The 16,734-nt window shown below is 33.3% G+C and overlaps 1 protein-coding gene across 1 annotated transcript; it reads right to left on the bottom strand.

Moving 5' to 3' along the window:
- Positions 1-10,131: 10,131 nt before the first annotated feature.
- On the bottom strand, positions 10,132-12,076 carry LOC18439415 (transcription factor MYB1). Its single transcript, XM_006849580.4, has 3 exons — positions 11,885-12,076; positions 11,040-11,169; positions 10,132-10,934 (listed from the first exon to the last, which is right to left on the bottom strand). The coding sequence occupies exons 1-3, from the start codon at positions 12,018-12,020 to the stop codon at positions 10,382-10,384; spliced, it is 819 nt and encodes a 272-aa protein (XP_006849643.1). The 5' UTR covers positions 12,021-12,076; the 3' UTR covers positions 10,132-10,381.
- Positions 12,077-16,734: the final 4,658 nt, after the last annotated feature.

Raw genomic sequence — 16,734 nt, 5'->3', positions numbered from 1 at the left:
ATAAAAAGTTGTTTTGATGTTGGAAAAACGTCTAATTGATCATCTCGACATCGAGATATATGAATATGAGAAAAAAAGAAGAAGAAGATTTCGAGATCTAAAAATAATGCATCTTACAACACATTATTAGGACCGTCCATTTTCAAGATTTTCAAATATTTATAGATCTACTTGATTTAAATTATTTTTAGAGTTCAAAATTTATAATTAGAGATGAAAATTGATTCTCAAGCCATCCTAATAGTTTTTTACACCAAAATTTTTATTTATGATAAAATTTAGAGATGCGCCTTAATTTGATTGTTTAAGGTTGCAACCCAATACATACCACACCCTTAATTTTTTGATGACATGCTTTTATAGGCCTTTGAGTAATAATCAACAACTAATTCAGCCTCAAAGGTTTTTATTTTATGTTTTAGTGGCATTCATTTATATGTCTTTGAGAAATTACCAATAATTAATTGAGCCCTAGAGCTTTTTTAAAAAACATCACATGCTTTTTTAGGCCTCCGAGAAATAATCAAGAACTAAATGATCCCTAATGTTCTTTTTTTCTTTATTTTATTTTTATTTTTATTTTGCAACTTTAATTTAGAACAAGCCTAAAAATTATTTAGGAACTATCTTTTCCTAGGTCTCTAAGTCGTAGATCACTGGAACTTAGTGCACCAATTATTGGACAATTGAGTAGGCCTAATTGAGATTTTAAAATACGTATTGTGAATTGGTTTCTTAATGAAGGAGCGATATTGAATCAGCCCTCTTGTAATTAAGGACGTGTTTCAACTTTCAACCACGTTTTTTCAATATTTTGAATTTAATTCATCTTATTAATGTCCTTTCTCTCTCTCTCTTAACCACCTTTCTTCAACAATCTGAATTTACTTCATCTTATTTATTTATGTCTTCTCTCTCTCTAAAGGACGTGTTTTTTTTTTATATAGATAAAGAGATAGATTCATCCTTACCAAAACAGATGGATTCATTTTTATTTTTTTATTTTTATCTTTTGTAAATCAGTGGAGAATACGGTCCCCTATCTTTTTTTAGAAATAATTAACGGTTTTTAAATGCTTCAATGGGAATGGAAACCTACACCGATAGCTTTTAGCCAGTATTATCAAGATCGGATCGATTACTGAGGTATCGAGGGATCTGGTCTAATCAAAACCAATTGGACTGCTATCAAACCGACTTGATCGGATTTTAAAAATATTAAAAAAATATAAATAATAATTTAAAATGTATATCATATTCAAAAAAGATTGCCCATTTTGTTCGTATGGCTGAATCTCGCTTGTTGGACTAGCTAAAAGTGGTCCAATGTTGGTTTTGAGAGATTTTTAACTAGATCCAGTTTTACTTTAGACCTGACTGGCCAAAAATCATGATAATTCGACCGATTGGAGTTCGGCCTTGATAAGTATTGTTTCAACCACGTTTCTTCAATATTTTAAATATCACTTCGTGTTATTCATGTCCACTCTCTCTATTTCTCTCTCTAAATGCTAAGGACGTGTTTCAACTTCAAATTTTGTATGTTACTTAGTCTCAGTCATGTCCTCTCTCACTACCTACGTCATCATATCAGGTAAGCTCTCTCTCCCTCTCCCTCTCTCCCTCTCTCTAAAAGCTAAGGACCTGTTTCAACTTCAATTACTTCATCTTAGTCATGTCCACTCTCTCTATTTAGGGGTGGCAAGGGGACTGACTAGACCCGATGGATGTACCCAACCTCGGGGTCAGGTATGAGTCTAAATTTTAGACCTGATTAATATTCAGGTTTATGTTTGAGTTCAGACGGAGCCGATCTGTACCCAACCTGTACCAGTAGTTATAAGGTTTATGAGGCCAATTATGTATCTTTAAGTACGTGCTAGGTATTCATATTGTCACAATATTGGCAACATTTACAGTAATATTGGCAAAAAAGAAGAAGCTCATAATCATTAGATATATGATGGTCAAAAAAAAGGAAAAAAAAAAAAGAAAAAAATAAGCTCATAATCATAAGGTGGCAATGGATCCTCTCAGATCCGAGACCCAATGGGTAGACTCAAAACCCGACGGGTCTGAATAAGGTCAAAATTTTAGAGCCAAATAGTATTCGATCCTGACCCATTGCTCACCCTTTCTCGGCCTCATCATATCAGGCAAGCTTAATAGGTCCTGTGATTGAAGTCATTTGTTGTAGGGAAATGATCTAATGCAACGATTGTATAGTAGTATAATGCAGCCACACCTTTATAAAACCACTTTTTAGTATTTGTATGACCCCAAATTTTGTACACACATTCTCTTCATCCTCATAATCAATCCTACGAAAAAGAAAATTTCAAAATCCACCCTAGATATGGTCGAAATTAGTATCCAACCAACAATGAATCTCAACCATCCATTATTTTGTTAATTTCAAGATCTAGGCTTTAACAAATTCATAATCATATTTCCTTTTTTAAAATTATTAATTTAAAGATAATAACACTATATAAAAATTTTGAGGATAAAAAAATCATTCTGAGGCCTATATCTAACCATCTCAATAAAATGGATGGCTTATAAATTGGGTTAGAATGAAAATTTTCCAAAGCATTTTTCAAAATTTTATCTTTTGTGATTGTTTTTCAAAATAAAAAGAATGTATATTTAAAAATTCGTGTCTAACAAATGCCTCTAAGATAATTTTGAAAATTGATTGCATTATACTACTATACGACCACTCACGGAAACAATGTCCTAAAAAACGCAAGGGTCCCATATCCTATCAAGAATTGCATGGGTAAAATTGATATTGTCAATAACAAAACTCCGAGGTCTCAAAAGTCAAAACTTAAAAAAGTATTTTGAATTCAATTTCGAGACAAACAAAAAACACTTTTCCATCCAAAATCCATCTTTAAAAATAATTTTGAAGCGACAGTATGGTCTTTTTGTTTTTATTAATCATTTTTTTATCATCCAGTATAATCATTATTACGCAAAGGGCATGATTATACAGTAGGCCTAAAAGTCTGTGTATTCCAAAAGACATATTCCTTTGGGCCCCAAACTCACCCCAAAGCTATGCTAATCTAGGCTTACTATTCATCGTGCACGCTTGTGAAAAGCTTTGCAATATGATATTTTGAAATAAATATTTTATTTCGACATGTTTCCTTTTATTTTGACACCCTAGGAGTAGGGTAATATCCCAATAAAATTACATCTCTTTTTTCAATATATGGCATTCTAATTTTTTTTTTTTCTATTATTTCAACTCAAAATCATGTTTATTTTGATGTGTATTTTTAAATTAAATAAAAAAAAATGTTACATAATTATTATCCCGATGCATTTTGACAAATTTCCCTTGTGATTATAGACCGTTAGCCTAATGTTTTACTATTGACACTGGGGACATTTCTTATTTCGGTCGGATTTTCGTGCATTCATGGATATACTTATTACAATGAGTCCTGCCTCCCAGAATCTATCTTCATAAAGAATTTTGGGTCCGTTATTTTGCAGGTGATCATCCAAACCACCATTATCATGAATTTGAATAAAATGAAGAAACAAATACAAAAGAGAATTTTGTGCCCCAAAATTCCCTTTTGTATTTTTTTATGCCATTTATTATAGTTCCTCAATTATCATTATATCTGCAGTACTTTCGGAGCTCCCAATTCCTAAATTTGAGCAATAAATGGACTTACAATGATTTTACATGTGTTTGAAGTCCTAAATTCTTCACCAAGATAGACACACCAGTCAGCCAAATAACCAACTGATTTTTGTTCATTATTGTTTTGGTGTCTATAGTGATAAATTACCTTAACCACTGTTCTGCGACTCTACGGAGGCCACTCGGAATTGGCCGAGTAAAGGTGGACACACCAGTCAGCCAACTAAACAACTGATTTTTGTTCATTATGGTTTTGGTATCTATAGCAATAAATAACTTTAAGAACTTAACATTTGGCTAACTGTCAATGACCACATGGAACTAATTCACCCCCAAAAGAATTATCACAATGAATTACATGAAGCCTCAAAATGTTCTTGAGAAGCCAGACGATCCTTTTAATGATGGATAATATTGGATATACAGAACATTGGCTAATATCGCCATTATATAATGATATACACTTAGTTTACAGTACCAACCAGAATACGTGTAATTTATAAACCCTAGGTTTTCATTGCTTTCCATATGAGAATAGAACTGAAAATCGTCACGAATTCTTGGAGGCGACATGATTTTCTCAAGGACAAGTTGATGCTTAACTCACAACCATATTAGCTTGAGGGGCAGCAATAATGAATAATTTTGTCAATACAAAATATAATCTAGTATTGTCATTATATAACAATCTAGAATAAATTTAATCATATAACCAAAATATCATCATTATCATTGTCAAAGCCTATATTGCTTTTTGACCACCCAATATTCATAGATATGCATTTAACACTAACTTTTTATTAATAGTCTCTAATTTACTTGAAATTTTGTTAAGACAGTAAATTTTTTATTAGGATGTAGTAAACAAGACCAAGAGCGCTACAATACATAACCAAACATTACAAAATGACAGCATAGACCTTTTACGTGTTATGACCCAAACGTATTGTAGGAAAAACTCCTACAGATATGCCATAATGTGACGTCTTGGGTTTCATTTTTACTTGTGTTTTGATCAAGGGGAAGATAGAACTTCTATGAGAAGGTTGAATCCTTTTAATACCCATTAATAATACCCCTTTTGGTTATGATAATACTCCTTAATATGAAAACTAGTATAAAGGTTAATTTTTACTGTTGTTCTACTATAGCTACAATGAAGCAAGTGTGAGAGGGTTAAAAAGACCGACATGTCAAAATCTGATTGGTGGGAGTAGTTGTACTTTACCATAGTCAAAATGCTGCCCGCCTGCCATAACCATGGTGAAAACTTGTCAAGGGCAGCTTGGTGACAATAACCGAAGTTACTGAGTGTTTTGCGTGAATTTTAACATGTAACAATTTTGAAATAATCCCCCGACACTAACAGCTCCACAATCACTTGTCTTGATCTAACACATGAAATTCTTCGATCTTCATGAATACTTCTTCAACACTTGGAAATCTATTTAAGTTGGTTGAAAAACATAGTTAAAATATTCTAAATCCGATATTAACATCACCAAACAAAACAGAAAAACAGAAAAATAATGATAAATTGACATATTAGTGCTTTGAATACGTCCAATCCTCTATTAAACTCACATTAGCGAAAAATATAAAACAAATATTTCTAAAAAAATAAAATGACCAAAATACTCCTGAACGATTCAAGGGGTATTTTGATCACTATATTTTATCCAAAAATTATTTTTAATATTTTTTGTAGGTGCGCCCTAATGACAAGATGACACTTACCAAATTTCATATTCATACAATTTGTATAAAAATAAATAAAAAATAAAATACTTTAAGACATCGGATCTAAAATCAAACGGTGAGTGGCTCTCTGGATCAAAATTGGATGGCTGGATAGTAGGGGAAACATAGATCTTCTATGCTATAGGAGAAGTATAGAAACCTTTCCCATTTGGCATCTGATCAAAAGAATGATGGTCTATTTGAAGGACCCGGTTTCTATGCAGCCAAACTCGCATATGTAGAAATGCGGGCCTATTAACAAATCTATTTTTGAGATGGATTTTTGGATTTAATTTTTAAAGACATATAATATCTAACATGGAGATCATGAATATGAAAAAATAAGTAAATTTTAAAAGCTAGAAATAATAGTTCTATTAAGAAGACATTTGGACCGTTAGTATTCATTGTTTTAAGATGAATGCTTTACACTTTTTGGACCTCATATGTGTCATGCCGATCCAACCCGCATGAAACAATTTTTCCTATTTGAAATCTGATCAAAAGAATGATGGGCTATATTGTAAGTGAGATAAATAAAATATAAGGTATTTAGTCAAATTTATTAGAAGTTCTCCTAGAAATTCCTTAATTTGAATGAATTAATTAAAGACCAATCAATCAAAATGACGTGTTCTATGACTTCTTACTCTGGGATCCATATCTTGGACCTCAACGCTAGAATTTGCTATGCCCCATATCCCTGAAAATGGGGTAAAGAGATAGAAATATCACCTCGCTTGGTTAGATTGTTTCAATTTTTTGAGATTGTACATTCATCTTTCATAAAAAGATTGTATACTACGAGACCTCTCTTTCCCTCGATATTTGAATGATGTATTTTTTAAACGGTTATTTCAATAATAAAAATTTATCCAATTATAGCTATATCAGACCACGTGAAACATGCGTGCATATCACTAGTTATTTGTAGTTTTTTGGGTTGGTGTGTTTATTCTTGCAAATGTTTGAAAACTGTTCATTTTGCTTCACACTGTGCGTTATATGCCTATACAACAAAGGCGCATGTTGCATACACAAAACAATTTCTTCCTATTGCCAATAAAACCAAAGTAGCTCACTCGTTTTTCAAATAGTTAATGACATGGACAAAAGAAGAAAAGAGTGAATATATATATATATATATAGCTTACCGCATGTAGCATCTCTTTTGGGAACACACTGTAGATTAATACCCTCAGGAAAAAGCCTACTTGGGAGATTTTTTTTAAAAAAAAAATTTATTTATTTTATCTATGTACTTTTAGGATCAACTTAAAAGTCATCATATGATTATTTTCACAAAAAAAAAAAAAAAAAGAATTGCATCAAGTTCTTCAAAACTTAGATCTTGCCTTTAAAAAAATTGGACAGTCCCTGTCCGATCTTGACACATCCCAAGATTGAATAGGTGAATAGGATCCATCCAACTTTTGGTGATACTAAGATGGATCCCAAAATTTTTGGTGATACTTAGATGGATCCATCAATAACTCAAAATCTGTTTCTTCCCCTCTCCCCCCCCCCCCCCCCCCCCCCCCCCCCCCCCCCACACACCCACACCCACACCCACACCCTAAAAAAAAAAACCATTTGGTGGTACTTGGATGGATCCCATAATTTTGGATTAAAAAGTTCTTCCAAGTGCTCTTTTGCCCACACCCTAAAAAAAAAAATCATTTGGTGGTACTTGGATGGATCCCATAATTTTGGATTAAAAAGTTCTTCCAAGTGCTCTTTTGCCCTTGGGATTTGTTGTACAGTATGCTCTTGTAGGAGCATCCTATACGTGCTATTCTCTGTGCGTGTATGACAGAGGGAGAATGATCGGAATACCCATAAAAGATGAACTACGCAATATCTTACCTATTTGAAACTATTCCACCCCATGATCACATGCCTTTTAAATGGTATTTTGACTTAAAATTGAAAAACATGAGCAGAATTTTAAACAATTTATCTCTCCTAGGTGTTTGGATAATTTTGATTTTATTATTCATTTTTTAGCATGGAATACATTGTTCAAAGTGCTCCCATATTATCTTAAGGACCAAATGACAATCCTTCATTCAAACTTTATAGGAGATTTCAATAGGGATTTTGTTTTTTGAAATTGTAAGGATTAAATTCTTATGCCTAGGGTTGGACTTCCCATGACTCCTAAGCTTGCCATCGAATGGTGGGACTGGAACAAGACTAAAAGCTTTTAAAGAAAAGGGCCATGGCTACCAAACCCATGGTAGTTGCCCTTGTTTATTCTTTATTAAATGAAACAAGAAATACTTTTTGCGCAAATTGCAGAGATCATGTCTCTGTCCCAAGTTTATCTGCCCCCATAGTGACCAAGCCAAAGTGGGGCCTAGTTACATGGAAAGAGCTGCTAATCACTAGGTTTCCAATGGGCCACGACCGTGGTTTTGGACCTCTGGTTTTCATCATTTTCTCTGGATTTTTATGAGGACCAAAGTTTAAAAATCGGGATTGGAACCCGACTTGATAGGGTTTTTGTTGGAACTTGTGTCTTTTAAGCCGTTTTATTCAAAATATTCAATTATTATGAGCATAAACATATTATATGATAATCAAGCAGTGATTACCTCTCGCTCTTGACAGTGGAAGGATGATACATTGGTGCGTAGACTGCCCAATCAAACCCCAGTCCTCCATTCTCACAGTTTTTAGTTTTGATTTTTCTCAATTCGATCCGGATGAGTTTCAAGTAGCATTGGCTTACAATTTGTAAACCACCTCCTCGGAGCCTCACCTATTCTTAAAGGGAAAGTCTACTATGAGACTCCGTCTCAGGAGTCCACCTAGGTTTTTCATTTCTCCAAAAATGATGCATATTTGATGATATGTAAGAAGTAATATGGATGGTGCAAAAAGAATTAAAAAATCTTATTTTTAAATTTAACAATTTATTTAAGAGTAATGATCCTATGAGATCCTCCCACACCCATGTGTGTAGGATTCTAAAGCATCATCATTAAATTTGGCACAAATCTCTAAAAAAATTAAGTCCCACACCCATGTGATAACTTTTCTAAAAATCTGTGCCAAATTCAATGGTGATCCTTTAGGGCCCTACACACATAAGTGTGGGAGGGTCTCATAAGATCATTACTCTTTATTTAAACTTTCATATTCATGATAACCATGATCGAGATTATCAACCCCTAAAATTTTATAATCAAATTCCATTATAAGATGGATTTCAAAAGGGAAATGCATATAAACACTTGCATTGATTGACCATTTTGTATGGCGGATGCATATTAGCATATGAATCGGCTGACGCACCAAAACCTCACCACAGGACCGAGTGCCCTTTCAATCATTTCCATATGTTCGATTCTTAACGTTTCCATCATATTTGATTTCAATTCTTTCACATTTCACTTTATTATAAGCAGTGTTTTAAGAAACGGAATATTGGGGTGGATTGCCCACTCATCAATGTTGATCAAGACAGGCGATCTTTCATGAAAAAAAAAAAGAAAAAAATTTAAGGGGTTTATTTAAAAAGGTGTATGCTAGCCAACTAAGCTAATATAGTTCAGCATACATGGAATTTATTATATCTATTATATGCTTAAGAGAATCGACATGGTGTTCATCGATCCCTATCTAGATTGGTAATTTTATGGATACTGATTATAAGCAATGTCCATTAATTAGCTTATCATTTTAATTTTCCTCAATGAAGCTACTTCTCTTTCAATTTTCGATAACAGGGTGCATCCAAGTAGTTTGCTCCCACTCAAAGTATTTTATTTTCGATGTCTCAAAGTATTTTATTTTTAATTTTTTTTATGAAAATTGTATGAATATGAAATGTGGTAAGTGTCATCTTCTCATTAGGGCACACCTACAAAAAATATTAAAAATAATTTTGCGATAAAATATAATGACCAAAATACCCCTTGAATTTTTCAGGGGTATTTTGATCATTTTATTTTTTGAAAATATTTATTTTATATTTTTCACTGGTGCGAGTTTAATAGGGGATGGAACGCACAAAATTTGGTGTCAAAATAGTTTATAGAAAAAAACTTAAAAAATAAAATGGCGTAGAGACGTGACATTGTGATTGGGACAATTTTAGCTCTCCATTCATAATGGATCGGTTGGATAAGGGGAAGTATATAGTTTTATGTTGTAAAGAAAGCATAGAAAGCTTGCCCATGTTAAATAGTTCAACATTTATGTGGATAAGTTTCACCTATGGTAAATACTTTTCAAAGCCATCACTGCTGTTATGGACCATCTCTTTCCTTCTCCAATTTTCAGTGTTAGCTTATGAGAATTAAAAGGAAACAGGTAATCTCTGAGCAAATTTTGTTTATTTCTTTGGACTCTCTAAAAATCATATTAGGACATATAGGACCTGAAAATTTGCAAACAGCACTTGATTCACCTTGAGATCAATTCCAATCAATTCCAACATAAAAAGAAACAATATCAAGCTCTTAAAATTCAGATCTTGTTGCCAAAAAATGGACACTCCAGAGTCGTGCCGGCAGTGGGGTTTGGTGGGGGGGGGGGGGGGGGGGGGGCAGTTGGTGTGGAGTGTTGGCGGTTGAAGCATCAATGCAGTAGAAATGCAGTTGGAGGGGGGCCGGCGGGGGGAGGGAAGGGAAGCACAAATGCAGTAGAAAATTCACGAAACAAATGATTTTCCCAAACTATGTATGAAAGTAGTCTAATCAAAGGGAGCAACCGTATTGGAGAATTTCTACTCTTAGCAATGACAAAATACAAGGGGAACAAGAAGCAAATGTGATCTTTCTGCAAAATAATCCACACTAGCTGTTATTTTATCAACAATAGTGCAATTCATGACAGTCGTGGCACTCATTTTTGATGATAGGCTCTTGGAGAGTACCATTTATTGTTTTGTACACAATCAGGATGATCTTGAGTAGCCTTTGATGATGATTAGGGCTGCCAACTGGCCAGGCCGGCACCCAAGCTTTACTCCTCGGAGTAAAGGAAAGCGGCCAAGGAGTCTGATTCTTGAGAAGAATGACCCTCATGGAAAGTATTTTCCATCCAATCTCTGCAATCTGGAGAGAAATTATTTTGGAAACAGAGAGATATGCTGCCAAACTCATCTTCACTATTATCTAGCACTAACTTCTCACATGATTGAAGAAACTCAGTGCCAATACAAAGGTCTCCAATGTCAACGTCCATGAATGTAGGGAGAACTGATAGAGCTGGAGGAGCATTCGAAGATGCGGTTTTGTCGTGGTGAGCTGTGGATTCCGTCATAGGATCAATGGTTGGAGCCTCTGGTGCAACTGGGCTCGTTGTGGCCGTGATCCCAATGCACCTCGAGGCCTTTGTTCTCACAACAACTGGGTTGGGCTTGGCCTCCTCCTTTAAGACTGATCCTTGCCCATTTGCACTGCCTTGCCTATTCTTGGTAGAGTTTTTCTGATGCTTCTTGCCCAAATTTGTGTTCCAATAGTTCTTGATTTCATTGTCTGTTCGGCCTGGCAGTCTACCTGCTATTAGAGACCATCTGCACAAATGGAAAATGAGGAAAAATTTAAGAGACCCACTTCAAGAGATTTTATATGTTTGTATGGGATGAACTCTCTCTCTCTCTTGTGTGTGCGTGTTGAACCTGTTGCCGAGAAGGTTGTGGAGTCTAATTATAAGGTCTTCCTCTTCACAGGAGATGTTGCCTCTTTTGATGTTGGGTCTCAGATAATTAAGCCATCTCAGTCTGCAACTCTTTCCACACCGTTTGAGGCCTACAAAACAATTCGGTTATATCAAAGGAGATCCTAACAAGGGGGCTTAGAGATCAAATTCTAATTTTTACTGCTTTTGATAATTATGACGACAATGGATATCATTTGTCTTATGCAATGTTTATACTCAGCCCTTCGCCATGAGTAACATGGCCGAGCACCTATTTAAAATGTAAGAAAACGAAAAAAACCTTAAAAAATTTCTAAAAATTAATAAAAGAATAAGAAATGTATTTAGAGTGAATAGAAACCATTAGAAGTCTAAAGAAGATGAAAAACTATAAAATGTAGACCACTGAAAAGTTCGATTTATACCTAGTACGTTTCTAAAATATTCAGAAATGGGAGAAAATATGAAAGAGTCCAAATGATACTCAAAAGTATCAAAATTATAGATTTATTTCAAATTTTTAAATCTTTTTTAAAATTTTTCAATTTTTTAGGGCCACTAAGGCGAGGTCGAATCGGTCAAGACCGAGTTCCCAGTGGACTCATAAGAACTGTGATATGGATTGTTATGGTGCTTCAGCATAACGATGATTCGACTCAACTGGCTCCCAAGGTTCTTATCTCGAAGTCGGCAGCCTACCGAGTCCGAGTAACACAAGCGTTTCCAATTGGACTCGCCAAGTCTACATGACTGATGAGTATGAGATACTTATGGTGATGGTGGTGATGAATGATGAATATGAGATAATTATGGTGATGGGCGAACCAGATCTTTTGGGGAGGGCTCTCCATTTGCCCTCCCCATGAGTGTTGATGTATCGAGTGAGGATCGTATCTTCTTGGGCAGTCCATGCTCCTTTGGTGAGGCCCTCCTCCTTACTGTAGCAAGGCCTTCTTCCCATCTCTAAAGGCCCAATTGTCTTTCAAGGGATGGGCCGAATAATTTTCTTGCACACCATCTTTCACAAGCCGATATGCATTTTATAGCCACACAGTTTAGGGGTTTTCATCAGATCTCACAAGCTCACAAATGAATAGCCCAAGGTCTCTTATTTCAGTGAATTATTGTACGACTTCTTAGTTGTCATGAAAGCAATCAAATAACTTGATGTTACGTTTCTTTTTTTGTACTTTATATAAAAGGTGTTATTAAATACTATTTAAATCAAATTTTAGAAATGAAGGAGATACGGGGTTTAAAAAATGAGCATGTATGGTGTAATCTCGTGGGAGCATTATTGTACACGTACTCCCTCGATTGAAATACTTAGTTAGTAGGACAGTTTCAATTTAATATTTTGGAATCTTTGTAAGAATTATCGAATGACCTTATGAAACATTGGATTTTGAGTTCTTAAATACTTTAATACGAGAATCCAAAAATTGGACGTCTCTTTCAATCTTGGGATGTCATATTTTTTTTGGTCAACTATAGGTTTTGAACAAAACTTCACTAATTTCTTTGAAAGACAAATATTAGGTATCGAACTTGGGATCAAGGGGTTAGTGGTTGGCTTTCGCAATGCTACATCTCGAATTTGATCGCTACCTCTGAATTATCCACAAAAATAAAAAAGTCAGATGTTGATATGAACTATGATTTTCCAAATAGTAATAACAATATATGAATTTTGTCCTTTTCATTCTCTTTCTTTTTTCAATATTGGTTCGAAAAGAGACAACCAAATATTTGGGGAGAAGAATTGGAGAAAGAATGGAAATGCCAGGGTTTTATTTTCAAGTGAAAGGTCAATGAAGAAATTTTTGAGGACAAAACGAAGCCCAATTATCTATCACGGGATAGCCTGCATAAAATAGGTTATCTTTTTCTTGTGAGTGGGCCTCATGTATTGCACCTTGGCATATTAACTATTGGATTAGTTCACTAATTTTTTTAAAATTTTTCTTTATTGAGAAGCCTAGCCGTCATAGGGTTGCCTAGCCAAAAGAACACTTATTTAGGGTTTCTTTCAATTCATCTACCCTTCCAATTGGAGGCTTGTCAACCAACATTCCAATTAGATTTTGAAAGTTTGTTGCCTCTTTCTCTCCTTTCCCTTTCTCCTTATTGCCCTCTTCATTCCATGTGATCAATTTTCACCTTATACCACAGAATTTAGGTATGCTATATTTCTAAATATTTCAGGCCCTAGTACTTAGTGGGAGTATAATGTCCAGTTATTCCCCCTGGTAATACCCAATCCAGGATTATTTTTAGGACCTAAAATTTGGGGATGCAACCTCTTCAATCTAGTGACTAATCTCCATAAAAAAATAAAATAAAAGAAAAAGTAAAAAAGAAAAGATAAAAAGAAAGAAATAAATTCTCAAATCACACTCTATGTGCACACACGCAAAAATCCAATTTTTGAAGAGTGAGATTTATGTATTGAGAACTTGAAATCAAAACTTTTCGTTTTGAAAATAACTATCTACTAATTTTTAATAGGATCCCAAAATTTTAGAAATACTTCCAAATAGTCATTTTGGTCAAGGGAGTAAGAGTATGCTATGCTCCCAAGGGAACATAGTACACGCACTAAAATTATTTTATAGAAATTTTTCAAGCTATTAACTATTTAAAATTTTACAAAATATCCAGATTTTGAGTTGGAATAGGAGAAAAAAGATAAAACGTTAAATAGCTGAAAAGTGATCTATATTTTGATAAAGAGCACATATATGATGGAGCATAGTTTAATTCTACTCCCTCTGTCAGATGACCTACTTAGAAGGATTTTTTCAATCTGACATTTTGGTAAGCAGTAGATGATTATTCTTAAAAAAGAAAAACAATGGAATTCGAGTTTTCTAATACTTAGAACTCACCCTCTAAAAATTGAACAGTTTGTATTTAATATTGAGACATTATTTTTTTCAAGTGGTTAGAAGGTAGAATTAAGAAAAAGTTAATATGTGTATTAAAGAGGTTTTATTCCCAAAATTTGGGGTCCCAAAACTAATCCTAGATACGATTTTGCCCGGGAATAAATGAGCAGTATACTTCCAAAGGCGTAGAATATCTTTTGACTTTGATAAATTTCTCATTATTTTCCTTTGTGGACTTAGGCAATGTCCCCATAAACTTTTGTGTTGGAATGCTTGCGTGTTCTACACGAGAGAATCTTGTGTGTGTTAGAACGCGTGTTTGTTCTACACAAGAGAATCACAACCAATCATTGTTTGTTCTATACAAGAGAATCACAGCCATTCATTCTTCATCATCTCTCTAATATCAAAAGTGAAATTTTATCAAAATGCATCAAAGAGATTAACTATTTAACATTTTTACACCTTTTTTATATTTAATTTTGAGGTGCCCATCAAAATCCACATATTGTAACTTGGAATAGTTCTAAAAAGGTTACCATATTAAATAAGGAAAAAGTTTATATGAGGTTGGCACCTTACAATGTAGAATTAAGATGCACCTCAAAAATCCTTCGAAAAATAATGTTTTGATGTTGTAAAAACATTCTAATTGATCATCTCGACATCCAGATTATTGATCTGGAGAAAAGAAAGATTTCAAATCTAAAAATAGTACATTTTGTAACAAATTATCTAGACCGTCCATTTTCAAGATTTTGATCCGTTTATATATCAGCTTGATTTGAAACATTTTTGGAGTTTAAAATTTTATAATTGTCGATGAAAATAGATTATCGTACCTTAGGAACTTTCAACAACAAAATTGCATCTTATGATAAAGTCTGTAGGTGTGTCTTACTTTGATTGTTTAATGTTACAAATTTATGAAAACCACCCTCATTAAATAATAGATAATTTTTTAAATTAAGAAAAGCCTTCAATTCTCTGGTCCACTCTGGTAAACAATCTCTTTCATATTCTCACACTCGGTTCCATCTCTTTCACCTAAATAATCTCATTCGTGTGTCTTATTATTTTCCGTTTGCCTAGATGTAAATTACGATTAAATCCGACCAAATCATAAAATATCACAAATTGTCTCTTAGCTTCTCTCTTTCTTATATTTACTAAAGAATATGTCTACTACTATCTATCAGCAATCCTATACTCTCTTTCTCGAGTAGCACCCATACTATTTTGGGATCGTATACAAAGGGATAATTTATCTTTTGTAGAAGGAAGTCGCAACTATTCCCACTTAAGAAATCCAAGTTTGTTTTTTATTTTTTGTTTTTAAAAAAACAGTCTAATCAATGACACTCTTACAACTATCCATTTTGAAATCTAAAGAACAATAAAAATTGTGACCTCCTTATACAGAAGATAAATGGTCTTTTTGTAAACAATCTCTACTATTTTACCTCTCATTTCCTATTTTTAAATACAATGCTACTATATTCCTTCTCTCTCTCTTGACTAGTATGTCCCGATACTAATCTATCTCTCATTTCCTGCTTTTAAACACAAGGTTATGTAGTTTAGGGAATTATTCAACCCAGTGTTCGCAAAATTGAACCAAAACGGTTAATCGAACATGGGGCTGGGAGTGGTTAGAACTGGAATCGAACTAACCGGTGTTGTTAACCGAACTAACCAGTCAAGTAGATTTTATTTTTTAAAAAATAGGTCAAAAACCCCTAAAAAAATAAAATAAAAATTAAAGAAATAGAAAAATGTAGATTAAGTGTATAATATCTTATTACATACATTTTTCTAACAAAAATATATATATATAACAACTTTTTATATTAATTAATATTTAAATACTATGGTCGAATACTATGGTCTTGTACATGATATCAAGCACGACACATAAATCTTTTTATTTTCTAGAATGAAGTCTGATAATACATTTACAAAACCTTACCACAAATGTATTTCCCCTATGTAAATATGGACTCTAGATATTCAGGTGTTGCAGAACATCACACTAGTCTATGCTTATTACTAATATATTTACGCACTCTAGTTTCAAGTTTTACAATACTTCAAGATATTGCTAAACACAATTAGAAATAATGAAAAAGAAATTGATCCACCAACTTTTACATGTCCATCTAGAATTTTATCGGTAAAAGACGAGATGTCACAAGGTAGAGAGACCGATACATATAGGTTTTATATTAATGAAAACATATTTTTATAAAAATAAATAAATTTATCAAAAATATTATTTTATTAAGAAAAATAGAAAAACACCTTCAATATTTATCAAAAATAATAATTTCATTAAGCAAAATAATTTTTTTAAAAAAATCGATTTCGTAAAAACTTCTAAAATCGAGCAACATTTCAAGCAAGAAACAACCATCAATATTCAGATAATCGAACAAATCAACACACAATTACTGTAAAGGCTTCGAACATCTTTTCAAATACACCAAAAATCATAATAAAAAATATTCGTTATATTTTATTTAATTGAAAAAATTGTGAAAAATTCAGATCTGTGAAATCGAGCAAGAAAAAAAATTATATAAAAATATTTACTCAATAATAAATAAGCATACCTATTTTATAGGACAAATGAAGCCTTGATGATCAAAATATACAAATCAAATTGATAAAAAACGACTAAAAAATTGATCCAAAATCTGTTTTTTTTTTATCGAATACAGGTTCTTCGCGCAACAGCTTTTCGGGCCAAAATCAGCCCCCAATGTTTTGTTTTTTGAACAAATTAAA

This window comes from Amborella trichopoda, chromosome 4 (assembly GCF_054954075.1).
Source record: "Amborella trichopoda isolate Santa Cruz 75 chromosome 4, AtrichopodaSantaCruz75HAP2 v2.0, whole genome shotgun sequence".
Classification (NCBI taxonomy): domain Eukaryota; kingdom Viridiplantae; phylum Streptophyta; class Magnoliopsida; order Amborellales; family Amborellaceae; genus Amborella; species Amborella trichopoda.
Note: the sequence above shows the minus strand (reverse complement) of the source record. Positions and strands in the feature narration are given on the sequence as shown.